The sequence below is a fragment of the Accipiter gentilis genome, chromosome 6 (assembly GCF_929443795.1).
Source record: "Accipiter gentilis chromosome 6, bAccGen1.1, whole genome shotgun sequence".
Taxonomy (NCBI): domain Eukaryota; kingdom Metazoa; phylum Chordata; class Aves; order Accipitriformes; family Accipitridae; genus Astur; species Astur gentilis.
In genome coordinates this window covers 35,907,522-35,927,182 of record NC_064885.1, presented here as the reverse complement: position 1 = coordinate 35,927,182, position 19,661 = coordinate 35,907,522, and the positions used below count along the sequence as shown (strand labels likewise).

General features: G+C 38.7%; 1 protein-coding gene across 1 annotated transcript in view; it reads left to right on the top strand.

Annotated features, from left to right (window-relative positions):
* USP13 (ubiquitin specific peptidase 13) overlaps nucleotides 1–19,544 on the top strand; it is a 54,643-nt gene extending 35,099 nt beyond the window's left edge. The window contains exons 11-21 of the mRNA XM_049802131.1: nucleotides 4,533–4,658; nucleotides 5,998–6,151; nucleotides 7,923–8,097; nucleotides 10,173–10,261; nucleotides 10,640–10,762; nucleotides 14,188–14,214; nucleotides 14,963–15,106; nucleotides 16,089–16,255; nucleotides 16,750–16,912; nucleotides 18,541–18,625; nucleotides 19,258–19,544. Of these exons, the coding sequence (XP_049658088.1) occupies nucleotides 4,533–4,658; nucleotides 5,998–6,151; nucleotides 7,923–8,097; nucleotides 10,173–10,261; nucleotides 10,640–10,762; nucleotides 14,188–14,214; nucleotides 14,963–15,106; nucleotides 16,089–16,255; nucleotides 16,750–16,912; nucleotides 18,541–18,625; nucleotides 19,258–19,351 (1,347 nt within the window). The 3' untranslated portion in view covers nucleotides 19,352–19,544. The remainder of the gene's footprint in view (nucleotides 1–4,532; nucleotides 4,659–5,997; nucleotides 6,152–7,922; nucleotides 8,098–10,172; nucleotides 10,262–10,639; nucleotides 10,763–14,187; nucleotides 14,215–14,962; nucleotides 15,107–16,088; nucleotides 16,256–16,749; nucleotides 16,913–18,540; nucleotides 18,626–19,257) is intronic.
* Nucleotides 19,545–19,661: the final 117 nt, after the last annotated feature.

Below are 19,661 nucleotides of genomic sequence, written 5' to 3'. Positions count from 1 at the left end.
AAAAGGGAACAGGTGCCGGGCATTGAAGAACACATGTGGATCCAGCAAGGGATGCTTAGCAAGGTGGAATGTGCAGGATCCTAGTCAGGAATATATTAGTCAAGGGCTATTTGTGCAAAGCTTTAAAGCAACCATTGGTTCTGCTAATAAAGTATTCTGCTTCTCCAGAACTTGAAACTTATGTTAATTTTCTTGGAACAACAACAACAAAAAATGTTATCTAGAGAGTCCTGAGTATTTGGAAACAAACCTCTAAACCCTCTTTAAATTTCAGAAAGAATTATAAAGAGCTAAAGAGTTGTTTCCAGGAATTGTCTCACAATATTCCACCTGATTTCAGGAGAAGCTGTCTAGGTAATGCAAGATAAAGTGGTGCTGGAGGCTTTCATGTAGATGAAGGAGGGGCCATGCAGAGCCATGTCCACTGGGGCTTTATTCAAGTATTTCATGGTACAGAAATCATGCAGAAGCATGTCTGTGCCAGGGGGATCTATCCTGAAAACACAGCAGTGCATCTGGTTTTGGATATAAATTGAAACTCTAATTGCTGGACATCCTGGGGAGAACAATGTATATATCCTGATCTATAATAATTCACAATAGAAAAAAAACCTCGGAATCAGCTTTCTCAGAATAGGCAATTTCAGAACAAAGGTATACTGATGGGCAAGTACTGTATAGCTAACATGCTGCACACAAAGGAGAGAGGAATTGAAGGATAAAATAACCTTTTTTCCCCATGTTTATATAATACAGCGTTTTATGTCTCTGTCACAGTGAGTGTTATCAGTGGGAGACTGTCCTTTTATTTTTACTGTAATTTGCAGTAATTGTGCAGCAAAACACATATTTAGCTCACAATATCTAGCTACTATCTAGCTTTGAGAACTCCAGTATTGTTGGTTCTGTAATCTTCATTTTGCCTTTGTGGTGTTCTTCTGCAACATGAAAGTTGCTTGTTTATCTTACACTGCAAAAATCATTAAGGCATGTGTTGGCATTGTAACATCCGTAGACAAGTGTCTTCATCTGTCTGTGCTTTTTCTTCTTCCAGCAACAAATACATTCACAGTCATCAGAAAACCTCTTCATATTCTTTGTCCAACAGTCTTTTGGTTTTAGCAGTAAGGATGATTTTTGACAAAGACCTGACTGATCTATTTGTATTAACAAGGTTAATGGGCACTGCCTGAATGACTGGTTTATCTTTTTACCTGTTCTTGCTTCATTTTGTGAAGAAGAAAAGCTGTCAGTAACTTAGTGGTGAGATGGACAAGTTTCTTCTCTTTTTGTAAGTTGGTTTAAGTTTCCATCAGCTTTTGGAGAGTGAGAAGATTGGTTCAGATTTTGCCTTTCTGCTCAAACTCTGCTGCTTTTGGAATTGCCTTTGTTTTCCCTAGAGTCATCCAATTAACAGTTGTCTTAAGCAAGGCATTAGTTACTGGGACAATGTTATCTACCCAGTGAATCTGTTATTTTAGGTTTGTTTTACTATTCAAATCATCTACCTTGACACATCTTGTTTAGACTGATGCTGGGAAAACTGGACCTAGAATATATTTGTGTCCCTGCCAGCCTGTTATTGTGACCCCAAGCAGCATGTGGAGTCAAACCACAGACTCCACAGATGGGATATTTAGAAATGAAAGGTCAACTAATAACCAATACTGAAAATACTACCTGTAGAAAAGAACTGTCTGTCTTTATGGAGAAAGAATCTTTGATACCAAGTTGTAGTTTTATACACAGTAGAAGTCATGCATGCTTTTGTCACAGACGCATGGTAATAGTTTCCATGGAAATAGATATTTTCCTCTACCTTCATCTATCAGTTATTGATATAGAAATTTCTCCTTCTGAAATCAGAATGCCAAGGAAATTTTGGACAAAGAGAGCATCTGGTACAGAGTAGTTTGCATGATCTGAAAGTCCTGTGTCTCCTGAGTGATTGTTTTCTACAGTAGTTATTCATTATTTTGGAACAAGAAATGAATCCTGCTTGTTTCCTTTAAAGTTTAAAACTCACCAGCGCATCACTGTGACTAAGGAATAGTGGCATAGATTTCAACAGATTTCTCACATTAAATTATGTATACTGATTGACCTGCTTTCTTAAACTCATCCAGGATATGAATGAAGAATAATGTTCTGGAAGTTCAGGGACTTGAACCATTTGAATAAAGCTACACCTCCATGTTCAGCCCAGCAGCCACTACTACTACTAAGATATTGAGAACTTTTTAATGACAGATGGTATAAAACTCTGTCAAGTAGTAGTAGTCATGTACTGCCATTTAACAACAATTGTGTTGTGCATAAGTTCAGTTTAATAAAGTTATAGTTACAGGCATCAGATGACTTCCTTATCAAGCAATTCATAGCATGTATTAGGATTTGAAACAGCTTTTACTGCTTTTGTTCATTGTTGTATTGAGGATTTATTTAGAAAACCAAATCAGATACAGATATTTTTTTCCATTCCCTCACTCTGGGCATACAAATCTGTTTTGTCAGTTTGGGGGTGCTTTTTTTGTTTGGTGCATTCCCCTGCCCCCATAATGCTGGTATACATACAGATAGTATTTTGTCATCCAAGGAGTTGTAATGACATTTATAATAAATATAATTTCATAGGATTTTAGGCCTTCAGTGTTTTCAAGTGCTTCTGCTTTGTGTCTGTAAAATAAATTATTCATTTTACTTTTTTTCTTTTACCTTTTTTTCCCCTCCTACATGCAAAAAAGTTCTCTGGCTTTCTGGGTCTTTGGAACACATCCAAAGTTTGGGGGAGTTGTTGCCTGTAAAAGCATTCATATGAGATCTGCAGTGGTCCAGCACAGTCTATATTTAGCTAAACTGTTTTGCAACTGTTGATGGGGAAAGTATGCTAGGTATTCTATAAATATTCATGGTACTGTGAAGCTAAAATTTTTCACCACAGGAGTTTAGTCTGGAAATGGCAGCAGTTTTCATGGACCCACTTTAACATTAAAAACAGTCTGAAAGCCTTAAGGGTCATCAGCTAGGAGTTGATTTTCTGTTTAGAGCTTTGCCATTTCTTCTGTTATTTTTCTTGTCCTTGAGGTGGAAAGGGTTTAGAGGGCAAGATGCAATCTTCTTCTATAGACTGTCACACATGGCATGTTTCTCCTCTCCCTGCTCAAATGGCTGGGTAAAAAGTGTATAGGTGGAAACAAGGCTTGATTCCAAACTCATTGCATTATACATCAGGGCAAATGTGCAACCTTGCCATATTCTTGCTTCTGACATAGAAAGAAGCCTGGTATATAGTAATTTGAACTGGTTTATGCGTTTCTCTCCCCAGTCCTAGCTTTGAACGGCGGCTGAAGACACTAAAGTGATATATAACCCCAGATTCAGAAATCCCTAGAACATCTCTTTGTTCAAGCAATACTGAGATTCTGTCTCTTTACGAGAGCCTTTAAAGAGCGTCTTAGCCTAATGTGTTTGCTGGTGTACTGCCAGAAATTGAAAAAGCATTAAAATTGAGAATCTGCTTCCGATTTCAATGAGTCTAGGAATACCTTACCCTGGTGAAACCAAGAATAAAATTTTGCTATTTTAATGTGTGTTTTATGTGCCTTCCGTTTCATGTTGCTTTTTCTATTTTTTTTTTTTATTGGTATGATAGTGCAACTGTAGTAAAGAATGAGATTAGCTGAGTGTTTAACAGCCTCTGACATATCCTAAAGGCTACACTTTTGCTTGAATTGTCTTGAAAATTATTTGGTCTTGTGGAAGATGAAGGCAAATCTGAGTAAAAGATTCTGACCCGTTCAAAAGTGTTATTTGAAAGGCATAATATTTAGTGTTGTCTTGAGGATGCAATTTGGGGTGGTTGGGGAGGCTTCTTGAAGTGGTATAGAGGGTAGGAAAGTCAACACTAGGACTCTTGGAAGCTAGAGATTTTCTAATTTAGTGTAGTTTCCTACTGATGTAACTGAATGGCTAAAGGTAGTATGTTATGGTCCCTCAAAATGACCAAAACCTGCAAATTGCAAATTCATGTCTGTTCTTAACAACCCATCTGGGAATGCATGCAGCACACATTAGTTGTTCTCTGATTCTGTAGAGATCTTTAGAAAGGTTTTGTCCTGAGTAAAGCTGCTAGCTGATATACCAAAGTGCTTCAATGCCTACATACTTTTAGATGGAGCAGGGTTCTGAAAGGAATGTCAAATGTTAGAAAACAGTGTAGGTTTTTAGCCTTTCTGAAAACTACTAACCTTTAGCAAACCTTCAGTAATCTCTTTTAATCTCTTGCAAATGCTGTAGAAAAGTCAGAGTGAAAGCTGTAGGAACTATGTCATAATACATATTCTAAAACCCCCAAATCATGTTTCAGGACCCTTTCCATTTTTATTAAAATTGAAAACCAGATGAAACTGAAACTATCATTTCTCCAGTGGCAGAAATGGGCCACAGATAGATCTGGTGGAGTTACCTTGGGATATTTGGTCCAGGAATGAATAAAAATCTTTCTTTAAAAGGTTTCTCTTTCTTTTGTTTAGCCTCAACACAATGGAATATCTCCCCGAATGTTTAAGGCTTTTGTAAGTAAAGGCCACCCAGAATTTTCCTCTAATAGACAACAAGACGCACAGGAATTTTTCCTACATCTTATAAATCTAGTAGAGGTGAGAAAATCTGAATTACTGCTTCTTTTCCCTGCTTATATTAGACAATGAGGGCAGAACTTTTATATGAGTGGTTCATTTTTTATTATACTCTTTTCAGCCTTGCATATCTAGAAAATGACACTAATTAAAATGTATTTTGGTTTAGAAACATTTGTTTCCTTAATTCTCCCTTCTCTTTACTTCAGACTCTTGCATGACCACACTCAGGGCCAATGCTGCTGATAACAACTGCAAGAGATATAGAGAGGTCAATCGTTGTACAGGCTCTAAGATTTATAAATATATGTGACTGTCCTTTAAAATTGCTGTTCATTCTATGATTACATGCTACTTATTTGTTTCACATATTGAAGTCTGTCCTGGAATATTAATGAATTGGGTATTATTATTGTTGTTATTGTTATTATTATTATTGTTATTATTCCAAATTTATATCACGGTTGGGAGCAAACTAATTACCATGTCCAGTTCTTTTACAAATCCCAGCTGTACGTCATTGAATCATTATGTGAGGAAGGATTCCCCTGCTGAAAGCGAAATGACTAGTTGAATATTTCTGTTTAAAATGTTAGTTCCACTGAGCTCCAGCACAATGCTGTGTGTAAAAGAATCAGTACTGTGAATTTTAATGCTGTCTTTCTGCAAAGGAAATTTGCAAATACATGCAGTTTTGATTTAAAGCATTTCTTTCTTGTCCATCCTTTCTCCCTCTCTTTCCCATTTTCCCCAAGAATCAAGGGTGTTTATTCATGTGTTACGGTCTAGATGAAGTTACTCACATTTGCATGCATAATACTTCACATCTCAAAATGCATGTACTGATTACAGGGTGGTTAGAGGACATTTTTCTGGCTTTTGCCTGATAACAGACATTAACATCAACAATAAAGAAGAGGTATATTATTTGTATGACATTCTCATCTGGATAATGAACTACAAGTTGCTTGTTCTGTTTCAGTGCAGATTCGGAGTGGTAGGAGCAATTCTATTTGCTGAAAGGATGCCCCATGTTATTTACCTGAGCTTTCTATCTTTATTGTAACCTGCCACCTTCCTACCTTCTTCTGTTCACGTTGACTCAGTCAGATTCATTAGGTACATACTCTGCAAGTTACTATGTGTAGAAAGATACTGCTGTGTATGCAGACACTGTGGACTTCAGTGGGATTTTCTGTGGGTGCAAGAGTTCTGCATGCAATAAAATGCAAGCTGAGCTGCCAGATCTGGATGCAAGATTGGTGTCTTTGTGCTTGCCATAAAACAACCAGCAGCCTTTGGGTTCTCTGGTCATTTTAATGATCGTCACTTAAATCATTGGATCTAATATTCCTTTCAGAGAAACCCTGTAGGTTCAGAAAATCCTAGTGATGTTTTCCGGTTCCTGGTGGAAGAACGCACACAATGCTGCCAGTCCAGAAAGGTCCGCTACACAGAGAGGGTGGACTATATCATGCAGTTACCTGTTGCCATGGAGGCAGCGACAAACAAAGGTAAAGAAAAACTGGTCTATTGACTGACCTTCTGATGACTCTCAATCATGAGGGAATGAAGTTCTCACCCCCTTCTGGTCTCTTTATATGGATAGAATGGTTCAACGCCATGTAACAAATAAAACCAATGAATGATCAGGTGAAGGTTACTTGGGATTTTTTTTGGTTTTTGTTTTTTTAAAGGAGATTTTAAACACACATCAGTGGTTTTACCATCCCTGCTTATATTTTTATGGAAGAAGGATTCTACCTGGATACTCTTGGCACGTTTTCAGACAGATTTCTTCTCAGATTGTGGGACCACCATTAAGTGTCATCACTCAGCAATATATCACCAAGAATGATAGCAGTTTGTATGACACAGATGTCAGAGATTTGTGATTTAAAACTTTAACCTGGTTTTGACCCGAGATGTGCTACACCACTTATAGTACACTTTATTTACCCTTGGTTTTTGTGCATGTGTGTGCCCAAAGATCCCCATTAGGTTTAGATTTCCTTTGTCCTGGGCAGTGAACCAGTATATAAAAACTTCTTTAATTCTAAAAAAGGAACTGAACATACTAGCTAATGAATATCTTGTAAAAACAAACACACACAAAAAATAAATAATAAAAAGAAAACAACCAAAAAACCAAACCAGCTTTGTGTTCTTTTGGAGCAGATTATAAGATTTAATGTGATAATAGGCAATAGGGGTATAAGATAGTTAGTCGTCTATAAAGCCAAAATACACAATTTGGATATCCTGGGCTTCAGGAGAGGAGGGAAGGAAGATGAGGTGGTGGACATCGATTTAATATACAGGAGTGGTTTTTTCATGCCTGTGAGCTGCCTGAGAAAGCATACTTGTTTTTAAAGGAGAAAATGGCTGAGGAGTCTAGAAGACTTGGAAGCAGAAGGGAGGTACTGACAAATCTTGGTTGCCCCTGCCATCAGTGAAGAGTCTTGCAGACTAACATAATAAATGTATGATTGAGATGGAAGTGAAGGGGACATCACAGGAACACTAGAAGGGGTGTATGTCTCTGGTTTCCTACACAATCTCAACATTTAAAATATTTTAAAGTGAGAAGGAACTATTGTGATTATTTGATCAGATCCTCTGAAATAGCACAAGACACAGAATTCCACCTACTGCTTTTTACCTAGCCCACAACTCCTTGAACTGAACAATATATCTTAAAAAGACCATTTTGACTTGAAAATTTAAGTTTTGAAGAATTTCACATTCTTTGTTCATCAGTTTCAGTGATGATTCTGTTGCTCATAAAAGAGCATGTTATTTGCTGGTAATGGCTCAGGAGGTATATTAGTTTATGAATTTACCATATGGTGCTGATCAACTTGCCAGTGTCAGGACTCTTTCTAACATAATCCTGTCCTGTCTAGAAAGTCAGATGACACAGATAGACAGCAATAATTTTCCAAGTCAGGTTGAGCTGATAAAGTGGGTAGTTGGTGTTACTATCAACACAAGATTCTGGCTGTCCTGGCAAAGTTTTAATTGCCTGTTGCCCAGTATTGCCAGTTCTGTGTTTTCACATGAACAGAAACCTTCAAAAAAGAGGTGTGGTTGTAAGTGTAGCTCCTGCCTCCGACGCAGATGAAAAGATTTGAAAATTTGAAAAGATGTGTAGTTAAAACCATGTAAAAGTTTTATTGATAAATAGGTTTTTGCGTTTCTAAAACTTGCAAAAATAAAATTGGTGAGAGACATCATAACCATGACAATGTTCATTTAGCTTTTAGTGTCACGTATATTTCTCAGATGAATTAATTGCCTATGAATTGAAGAGGAGAGAAGCAGAAGCTGCAAGGAGACCTCCACCAGAGCTTGTCCGTGCCAAGATACCATTTAGTGCGTGTCTGCAGGCCTTTTCTGAACCAAACAATGTAGAGGATTTCTGGAGCAGTGCCCTTCAAGCAAAATCTGCAGGAGTTAAGTAAGTGTGTGTGTGTCTGCTTATTAAAAAACTATACGGTGGTGTTCTGTGCTTATCTTGCTACCTGAACATGATGCAGAGAGAAATAGACAAAGGCATCATGGGCTTTGGTGTTGTATTAGTGTCGGGGCTCATAAATGTAATCTGCAGATCAAGTCTGATGAGAGTTGTAATGATCAATTGAACAGGAAATAAATTGTTCTCAACTGTCAAACTCCAAGAGGTGATGCAGTCTAGTTGTTAAGAGCCTGAACTTTAAATGCTTGTAGCTTAATTGTCTGCCCACATTTTAAAATTGGATCCTATGTCTCAACTAGGAATAGAGCTCTGTATTGCATGGTAGGAAATAAGTCTGGATCTCAGTGCTTAGTCGATGTCTTCATTTGACTAAAAATGCTGATGGGCGTTGTGTGGCAGCAAAACAGGGTGAAGCAAACGAAGGTTCTGTTTCTTGTAAGCAAGTTCTTTAGATAAACGGAAATTTCTGCATTTGTGAAGTGCTATGCTGAAAACTTTGTTGTTATTATGTTTTACATTATTTGTTGTTTATGTTTGGATTTCAACCCCACTACATTTGTGTGCTACAGTGTTTGGTTGCATTTGTTGTTTGCTGTCACTTACATGGAGCCATGGTACAAGATGGATATATAAAAGAAGGAACCCACCTTGTGTGTTTATAATCAGGTAGATAAAAGAACCAAGAACATCTTGGGCTTAAAAAAGCATTAAGAAGAAATAGGATGGCAGGTAGAGATCAGTGCAATTTTCAGGAGCAGTATTTCTTGCTAAGAACAAGAGTTAATCTCTTATCTGGTTCCATTTTTATGTCAGCAGCAAGGAGTGGCTGAAAATTGGGCTCTGCAACTGGTTTGCTGTGGCTAGGTACCTTCTATTTTTAGATTGCTTAACATATCAATGACTCATTGCTGTCTTAGCATACAGTTTCACTGACATTGTATTAAAAATTGGGAGACAAGTGGATGTGGTGGAAAAAAATGCAGAAGAAATCTAAAGTTTTTGCATTAACTGTGAACATGTTGGAAGAACATTCTAGTCTTTAAACAGATCCAGGGTTAATTTGTAATGTAGCTGTTCTTTATCCCCTAGGTCTGTCTATAAAACCTAGAAAGATGAAGAATAATTTGCTATTTAAAATTCAAAAGTTTCGTGCCACAGATAAAGTTACTAAAATTGCAAGATGGTGCTAAGAAGAATTTAGAAAGTACTTATTTATAGTATGGTAGGAGTGCCTTATATTTATGACACATTTACTGTATTTTACCCAGAATGAGGTGAATTAGAAGAAAGGATGGTATGTGTGAATGGAAGGTAGAGGGAATGATGCAGGAGATGAAATGTGGGAAAAATGGGAGCATTGAGATGGAGAATGGTGGTACATATAATGTTGCATTGTGTTCAAGATTAAACTTTTTCTTTTCACTAAGTTGACAAATATCAGGGATCCCCTTAAACTCAAGAGTCATCCTCTATTTTGATAAATATTATAGTAGCTCAATAAGAATATCATGTAGGTTTTTTTTATATAGCACTTTAATGTGAAAAACTACAAATGACAACTTTTTTTATCTTTGCTTAATAAAATGCTTTATAGGTAGACTGATAACTCATGGACAATGCTACTGTTACTAGAAAGGGAGTGAATAAAATGTAGATTTAATTGTTATTCCATTATGTCCAAGATGTGTTTTAAGCCCATGCCCTGAAGTTCTAGCCAATACGTCATTCAAAATTTATTACCTGACATTCAAATTCAGAACAACTTGCTTGTTCAAGTTTAATATTACTTGTAGTTGTTTTCTGTAATCTTCCTACAAGCTGAATTATCTGCAAGGGTTTGGACTGACATTCAGGATATGAATGAGTAGAAAGCTACTACCATACTTCTCCACTGTACTTGAAAACATTTTTGTTAAATTTATGTTTATGAAATCCATCACTGTTGATCTCACTCAGGGCTAAAGTTACTCATCTCACTGTGCATGAGGTACTGAAATCTGTGCTGCTAGTGATTTTGTTGCCTTGTTTCAATGAATTGTATTTCTTGTGCTTCCCAGGACTTCTCGTTTTGCTTCATTTCCTGAGTATTTAGTGGTGCAGATAAAGAAATTCACCTTTGGCCTTGATTGGATACCCAAAAAGCTTGGTATGTGCCTTTTATATTTAGCTTTTTTCTCGTTCTAGCCAAGATAATCTATAAGGTGTATACGCTTTGGCCTATAATGAGGACCTGGCTTGAGTTTCAAGCTTATACTGTGAAGATCCTAACTGAATCTTTATTCCTTTTATGACAAATTAAACCAATCCATGAGGTCTGTGGAGTTAAAATGCAGTTTCATGTAGTCTAGCCTCCTACTTAACTTGCGCTTTAGTGTTCTGGATTTCTCAAATAACTGTTTTCAGGAGGAGAATCCTGGCTGTGCTTGTACCTTGAGTACCAGAGTTCCCTCTCTGAAGGGGTAGGTTGCGCTGTGAGGTCATTTTGCTGGATTCATAAGCTTAGCCTGTTTCTCTGCTTCTGTAGATGTTTCTGTAGACATGCCAGACTTCCTAGATATCAGCCATCTTCGGGCCAGGGGTCTCCAGCCAGGAGAAGAGGAACTTCCAGACATTGCTCCTCCCATTATCATTCCTGATGACGCAAAAGGTACTTACTACTTCCGTCCTGATTCTCTCTTGTATTCCCCTTTCCCTCTAGCACATACTGATTCTCTTTAATCTTCACCTTTTGGAGCTATGAACAAAAAAGCAGCTCTGTACTTCTTAAGTGAAGACTGTTAAAACACCCCACAGCCTTTTTTTTCCTCCCTGCTAGACAACCCTAGTTCTTCCAGCTTTTCTGCTTTGATGTTTTCAGGATTTATGATCGATGCTGTTGCTCTGGACTCTCTCCAAATAATTCATATTTTTATGAAATTGCTGTGCCCAAAGATAGACATCGTATTCTGTGAAATAGATTATTTCACTTGCTTTACTGGCTATAGTCTCCTACTTACCCTGCTGTGTGGTGGTTGCCTCTTTTGCAATAGTATAGTGCTGGTTAGTGGAGCAGCTTGTGCTGCATTATGATCTCTTCATCTTTACCAGCAGAGTTGTTCCATGTCTTCCATGTGCATGGATGGTTATCCTTACTTAAGGATGAATTCCATGTGCTCATCCTTATTGAATGTTGATTGGTATCTAAGACTTAAGTGGATAGAGAAATGTGTGAAGACCTCTACATTTATGAAAATCAGCTACATGCAGAGAGCATCTTCTATCTATTCATTGACACTCAGTGTGTGTTCGTGACTCCCTTTTAGTAAAGTCACTGTGCACTGTCGCGGGGGGGGGGGGGATTTAGAAGAAATGAGACAGAGTGGTTCAGATTGCTTAAAGAATCACCTCCAATTGTATTAGCAATAGAAAAATGATTTAATAGAAATTTATGTGAAAGTGTGACTTCACAGAATTCGATGGCAAGGTTCACTCTATTACTTAGTACATGGGTGAAATGCACACAGGAAAATGAAATTAGAATCAAACTAAATTTATGTATATAGGGACCGAAAATGAATTACAGTAAAAAGGGAATGTGGGAAAGGGTAAGGGAGACCCTCCCGTTGAGTCACGAGGTTCAGAGAAGACCCCCTTGCTTTCTAAACTCCTGTTGGAGTCTAGGTGCAGCTGGATTGATTCCTAGTCCCAGACTTGGTCAACGGTTTATATCTAAAGAGTTTATGAGTATAATAGCAACCTAGAAATCATTTACAGTTGAATAAAAATCACAACAGTAATTTAATTATAAATTTGAAAGTATTAACTTACAATATATCTTATGATATACTTGCTATAACGTACTTAATAATTTATAATATGCTTGCTATAACTTACCTAATATAATATACTTGCTATAACTTACTATAGACTATTTAGGTTAGTACACACACATGCATAAAGACACTAAGAGATATAAGAGGGTAAAAGAGAGTAGAAGAGAGAGAAAAAGAAGTATACCTGTTACACATTCCCTTTGAGGTCGGTGAAAATATTCACATCGAATGCCTCAGCATTTGTCTCAATGGGTGAAGGGTCGAGCCTCAAGGAGCGAAGAGAATCGGCCCAGGTCATGTCCTCTTTTGGCGACAGACCTCCGATTTCACAAACAGGAAAGTTTGCAAGCTCTGAGAGGTGTCCCACTCAGAGGGAAATGCTGGTCACAACCTGCTGCAGTCCAGCATTGCTCAAAGGGCCTCACTTAGTACTGCTGTTTATAAGTCCAGGAGTTGATTGACTTCTGTTATCAACAAATTTCTAGAATTCCAGCTGCGCTGGAAAATTCCAAGACTGTCTGAGAATGACTTAAAACATAGATACAGGATGCTCCAAGATTGTCAGGGGAGGATTGTGATGTCTCAAGGTTTTTAAGAGAGAGAACTGGCTGTAGGTTGTTATGAGAACTGGCTGTCTCTGCTCCTGTCCCCCCCACCTTCGCCAGGCAGCAGGAGTCTTTGAGACGCACAGCTGTCTCAGCTGTATAAGAGTTCCTGGCACAGTCAAGGGTTGCTTACACTTAATGCTAAGGCCTAGCAAGCCTTCCCAAGTTCATAAATCATCCTGGAGAGGCTGGTGCAAAGGACTTGGTCTCAGACCCCTACACTGAGTCTCATGACAGGTGTCAGAAGTGGGTTGGAACATTAATCCACTCATTTCTTACATTTGCATAAGAGGTGTTACTGAACTGCTGTTATCTTTTGAGCACTTCTGTACTAAATTTTGTCTAAAACCTCGTGATAAAGTAGCCTGGGTGGTACTGTAGCTAAATCAATCTCTGTTCTTGTGTACTCCCTTGGGTACAGTATATGGTCTGTCCTGGTCAGGAGGAATTTTAAAATCTGTCAGTTACTGTGATTATTTGCTGCAGGATTTTATCACTACAGTTCTGAGCAGATGGTTTTCAGTTCAGTTTCAGAGTTTACTTGAATAGCTTGAAACACTTTGGTTCAAGGTGGAACGACAAATGCACCATGTCTGCAGAATTGATTCATTCACAGTACAAACATACTTAATACACAAAGGACTAAAATTTAAGAAAACAGCTTTCCAGGCATAGATTAAGATTCAAAATCTTATTAATTTTTAAATTACAAGAATTGTTAAGTTGCAGTAGGCCCTAGCAGCTGTGCATGCATGCATAGTCCACTTTTCTGGATGTACGTGGGCTATACAGCCCATTAAAAAAGGCTCTGTCTCCAGGAGCTGATGTCAAGCTGCTAAAATATTTGTCGAGCAGAAAGAAAGAGGGGTGATTAACATGCTATACTGCTTTTTTCCTTAAATACTGTTTCTTTTATGCTAAAGTTCAGAAACAAGAATATTAGAATATTCTCCTTCCTCTTTCTCTGGAGAATGAAATGGTTTATAGCAAGTCAAATCATGTTTTTATAGTGTGACCTTAGACCCAGGTTGTTGCAATTTTCTCCAGATACCTTAAGTTTGGGTGCCTCAGTATTTAATAGGAAACCAGTAATGTAACTATTCTCATTACATGATTGCCCCATTTGCTTGGATGTTTTATAATAGTGGTGGTATATATCAAGATGTTTGTATGTGAAAGGAAGCTAATACCTGAAATTTTGTGTCAGAGCAAAGGCTATGGCAAAATTCAGTTTTCTAAAGGTTTTAATTTTGTCCCTTATCTGTAGGTTCCTTACAAAGGCTTGTTCTTTTTTATCCTCTTGCTTAATGGACTGACCTAGTTTTAGTGTAAATGCATGGGTGATGGTACCTTATTTATAACAAAACAGATTGTTGCTTAAGTTGGTTTAGATCAGCCATCAGCTATATTTCCTACAGGTTTATAGTACCACTGACACTTTTTGCTCTGATTTGAGTTAGGGAAATTATTGGGCAGAAACATCCCAGGTCTAATTCATGGCAAAAACATGGGATTTCAGCAAGAACATGCCCTGCCTGTATGAGCTCAAATGTTTCTATGACTTTAAAAATATGGAATTGTTTTTTCCCCATACGAATCTACTTAGCTCTCATATAAGTCCTTTTCCCTGTTTTTTTTCCTTTCTTAATTTTCAGATCGTATGACAAACCATTTCGTGGAGTGTACGTATCTCATTTTTCTGAGACTGGTACTTCAGCTGCTTAAAAAATTGTCATGCTTTTGCTCAGCTAATGGCTTCTCTCTCTTCATAAAGATGCATGAAGTATTGCCCTGCATGCTTCCAAATAACAGCTGATTTTTGTACTTGTTCAGCATTTACTTCCATGTGTGCAGCACACTTGAAGAGTCTGTAGTAGCATCAGCATAGCCAGAATATGAGCTGCTCCTCTATCTGCTGCTCAGCAGGATCTTGCAGTTCTGGGGGGTCACAGCTGCTTGATCCTGGCTCCCTCTGGACTCTGATCTCAGCTGAAGCTGTCAGGCCCTGTCGTTCAGAGATGAAGTTCAACTGGAGACTGCTAGATCCCAGCAGCTGTTGTTTCTCTCACCTGCAAGATCCTGCCTTTGAGAGGTGATTGCTTTTGGCTGCCATCTCTAGCCAAGCTCAGCACCTAACTTCTTCACCCCTTGAAATCCAGTGGTGAGTTTTCTTAATAAATAGTCCTGTAGGAATTCATCAAGGTTTAAGGATCTATGGTAGATTACTGAGACAAAAGATTGCCAGTAAGTCCATAACAAATACTATAATGCTTTGTACAAGGCTGTTTTCTAATGGGTGTGGGTTTACTGCCGTACTAAAACAAATCCAAGAGATATGTATTGTAATATGTGGCACCACGAATAACAATAAGAAATACTATACAATGGATGAAATTAGACGTTTATATTTTAGAAGGTACTTTCTTGTAGCTCTAGATATTGATGAGTCTTCAGTTATGCAACTGGCAGAGATGGGTTTTCCTTTGGAAGCATGTCGGAAAGCTGTGTACTACACAGGCAACCTGGGTGCTGAAGTCGCTTTCAACTGGATCATTGCACACATGGAAGAACCAGGTCAGTGTTTGGAAGGTGTAAGTTAAACTCAGCTCCTGGTTGTGCATTTTGGCAGTCAGTAGAAATTTTATAGTGTGTGACAGAGAAACAACAGCCCCCTTCCCCACCCCAGGAAACCTGGAGGTGTGAGTGAATTTTCCTAAGCTGCTCCTGGGATATGCAGATCTTGACCATTATGTGGCATCCTCTGTCTAGAAGAAAACAAACCTAAGCTACATCAGAAGTACACTCTTCTGTCCTCACTGATGGTGTGGGCCAGCTCACTGTTTTCCACCCTTTGGCTAGGTCCGTGCTGCTAAGGGGGAAGCTGACTTGTGATCAAGTGTAAGTAAAAAGAATCCTGTGGTCTGGATGCTTTTTTACCATGTCAGCCTTCTCTAGCTCAGGCTAGAGCATTCGTGCCGTACTTAGAACTTGGACTATTTACTGACGAACAGGGCTGCTAGATGTTCTCCACTTCCTGTGTTTCATCCATGCAGTGTTTGGACTCATGATTCAGCACTGAGTATAGCTGAGCATTCCTTTGTGAGGAAACAGATTTGGTTGAGTTTACACTTCACTGTGGGCTTTTGTGTTGCCTGTGTAAATGAGAAATGAGTTCCACTTGAGCTTGACTGACATATATCAGCCATGGAATCAATTCATTTTACATCTATAGGCGTATCAGCTGGGTTGTCTACTAGTATGGTGTCATCATTGCTTCCATATCAATCTTTGCTGCTTTCCTGCAGTTGTTTCACTTCTGTGATGTGCCAAGTTGTTCCAGCCTGCTCAGTATTTTGTCCACCTAGATACTTTGTAACGTGCATGTTCATTTTCTTGTTTTTAAGGCTTTCCACACATCTAAGTCCCAACTGGGTCAGTGAAATGAACTTACATTGATTTCAGGACTGCTTTTGAGGTCCTGTTTGTTTGTTTGTGTTGTTGACTTTCCAGTTCAGTGAGGCAAAAGAACAAACTGATGAATGTTTGTTTGTTCCAGACTTTGCTGAGCCATTGGTCATACCTGCATTTGGAGAAGTTGCTTCCAGTGGAGCAGCTGTGTTTGGAGCTGTTGGGCTAGATAACCAACCTCCCGAAGAGATGGTTGCAATTATCATTTCCATGGGCTTCCAAAGGAATCTAGCAATTCAAGCACTGAAGGCAACAGTGAGTTCCATGTGTTATTGGTAGCACACGGATTCCATTTCATATTATGTGCTTTGTACACGTGCATGCTCAGACGCCTTTGAAAACTATAGACACATATAAAACTATCTGGCAAAGCGTGGGATGCCTGATTTGTCTGGGTTAGAGTGGGAAAGGTGGTTTGTGTGTTTCACATGAATGTCAAAGTGTGGAGGACAGTGAGGAATACTTAGCTTCTTGTACCATCTGTTGAGAAACAATGTGGATGCCTAAAGACTATGCATCTTTAAGATGAGAACCTGGGGGCCATAGGGGTTAGTTGTGGGAGGATTTCTTTTCCATCTGTCAAGCTTCTGCAGAGTGCTTGTTGAACACTATTTTCCATGGTGGTAGAGTATGTATCTTACAAGTTTTAAGTGCTGTCCAACATGATCCTTACCGTGTTCAAAGACCAATGGGTGGTAGCATGCTAAAGAATGTATTCAATGCTGCTCTTTTGCTTGTTTAACTCACAGAACAATAATTTGGAGCGTGCACTGGAATGGATCTTCAGCCACCCTGAACTCGAGGAAGAAACTGAGCCTGCTTTGGACATGATGGATATGGAGAACACTGCTAATGCCAATATCCTTGCAGAGACAGGATCGGAGGGACCCAGGATCAAAGATGGGTCTGGAAGTAAGTTCTCCTTCAGCTTAGAACTGGTTATCATGTTGTTGCATCACACCTATGCCATTCATAGAGCTCCTTTCTGTTTTGAAAGTAGTTATTGTGGTTTTTTGGACATGATCCAGACAATTTACTTCCAAACTTGCTTCTGGGGCCGAGTCTAGCTCTGTGGGGCTGCGAAGTTCTGTGGGCTGTGTTTGCTCAGAAAACTCTTTCTCTGGACTCACTGAATAAATGGAGTCCAAGTTTCTTGTTGCCACAGCATAGAAGTCTCTCCTGGCCTAGCTTTACTTTTTGTTTTGTTGCTCTAAGAGAAAAAGACAAAGAAAAGCTAGAATGTTTAAATCTTCAGAGGCTGAGCATCCTAAAGGTAACGCTGCTGTTACAAACCACCTGAGTTTCTGTCCTCCTGTGGTCTGATGGGAGACTTGATAATCCCTCCAACCAAGTTCCTTACTCTAAATATGGCAGGTGTAGTTGGTATCCTGCATGTCCTGCTTTGCCATTTTGGTTTTTTTGAGATCCTCAGTCATACTACTGCTAAATAAACCACAAGATGGGGCTAATGTACAGCAGAGTTGTCAAGCAGGCAAAGAACCTAACCTATTGTAAGTGTAAAAGCAACAGAGTACAAAAGCTCAGTGGTGGTTCTAATAAAGGTTATCACATAACGGTTTTTGGAGGGTTTTTAGTGACCAATTCTAATAACTGTAGTACGTTCTAAACTTGTACTTCTGATCTTGACTGTAATGGTCTTATTAAAAAAAAATTAACAGGCAATTTGATTTTTGTTTCTGTGGTTGCTGTTATGATATAAGAATATTCATTTCTTTGTTTCTAACATTATAAAGACCAATCTTAAGTCTCTTGGAGACATGGGAAACATTGATTATCGTTAGATTAAAAAAAAATTATTTCGAATAATTATTTTTTGTGGTACTTAGCCTTTATAGACTGAGACCATTTACTGAGTGCCTGAAAACCTGATAATCAACATGATACTGTAAAATGGCTCCAGAAAGCCCTCTCCACCAAAATCCAGGCCCCTGTCCTTATGCAATATCCTGAAAGAAGGTACCCTTTTACTTTTGGTGGTAATTTGGGTGAATGGCATGAATGGGTGGGGAGCAAGAACCAATGCTGAGTTCTCTGGAGACATTAAGCACAAAAATTGTCCTCATGTTAAAGGAAGAGGTTTCTTTCCTGTCCTCTCTTTTATGGGCTGCTGAAGTATAAACTTCTGGTTTTTGTTTGATTAATAGGGGATCTGTGATCATACTTAGAGCTAATTTGTGTGCAGAATGAATTCCTTCCTCTGGCACTTTCTGTGGTGCTCTCTGTGAACTGGGAATGAATGTGCTCTTTTCCCTTTCCTGGTAGGGGCTGTGATCATAGCCCAGCTGTATGTATACATATCTATCTGGGTTTGATTTGGATTGGTTTGATGTTTGACAGTGAATCTGACCACTGGTTAAAGTGAGAATATGCTGCAGTCTTAACAGAAACTGTTTGGGGATGCAGAGTCTGAGTTAGGAGTGCTTAGCTTCTTCTCCAGTACTGAAAAGAAAGTTTCCCCGGAGTCATATTGCAATGTTAGCAGTAGGACACTTATGGTCCCATTTGTATTTCTTAAACAGGATATGAGCTGTTTGGGTTCATCAGCCACATGGGAACCTCCACAATGAGTGGCCACTATGTTTGTCATCTCAAAAAAGAAGGAAGGTGAGTGGAATTGGGCGAGACACACAAGGATGAGCAAATGTTTTCTTTGACGCATGCATCGTACAGAGCAGGGTGTGTATTCATGGCAGACAAAACACGCGTGTTGTTACCATGTATGCATTTCCCACCAAAGAAATTAAGGTTTTTACAGATTGTAGATGTGGTGAGTTGGTTCTGATTCTGGTGAGGTGTATGCTGAAATGTACCATCTGCTCTCCTGTGCTTGTTCCAAATCTCTGTTCATCTTGCGGCATCAGTTCTGTATCTGGATTTGTTTATCTGAGCTTCCCCCAACTTCCTTTCATTCACCATCAGTAGAAACCCGTCAAACTATGGGCTGATACTAGTATTGCTAGTACTGTGGTGCTGATCTTGGCTGTGATTTTGATATGGTCCTATTATTTGGCATTGGGAATCCCTGATTTTCCTTCATTTGATTCCTCTGCATGTTCCTCTTCGTTTTCAGTTTCTGACTCTGCTAGTAAACCTGCTTGTGCTCTTTCTCTGATCTTTTGTTTTTGTTGTCTAATTTTAGATTTTAAGCTCTTTGAAGTTTGGATCTGAGAAGTCCCTGATAAACTTGTGATGATTTTTATACACGTGGAATGTAATCAATCTTGTTTTCATTTCAGATGGGTGATCTACAATGACCTTAGAGTCTGTGCCTCAGAACGACCTCCCAAAGACCTGGGCTACATTTATTTTTACCACAGGATACCAAGTTAGGCCTCAAATCTATTACCTGGCCTTAAGAAGCCATAAGCCTTTTTAACCTGCCCAAAAAAATGTACAATAAAAAAGAAAATCTAAAACCAACAAAAGACCCCTAATCCTTGGACTGCCAAAAAGCAAAGGAAAACATGGGATATTTTAGTTCATTTAAAAACAGTCATTTGATGCCGCCTTAAGTGTTAGAGGGAAAATTTCTGTTAGGTGATGGATAGTATGTTGTTTTAAATTTATACACCTTAAAGGGTACCTTAAGACCATGCAGATTACTGGTGGAGTTTGCAGCTAGTAAACGGAGAAGATGGAA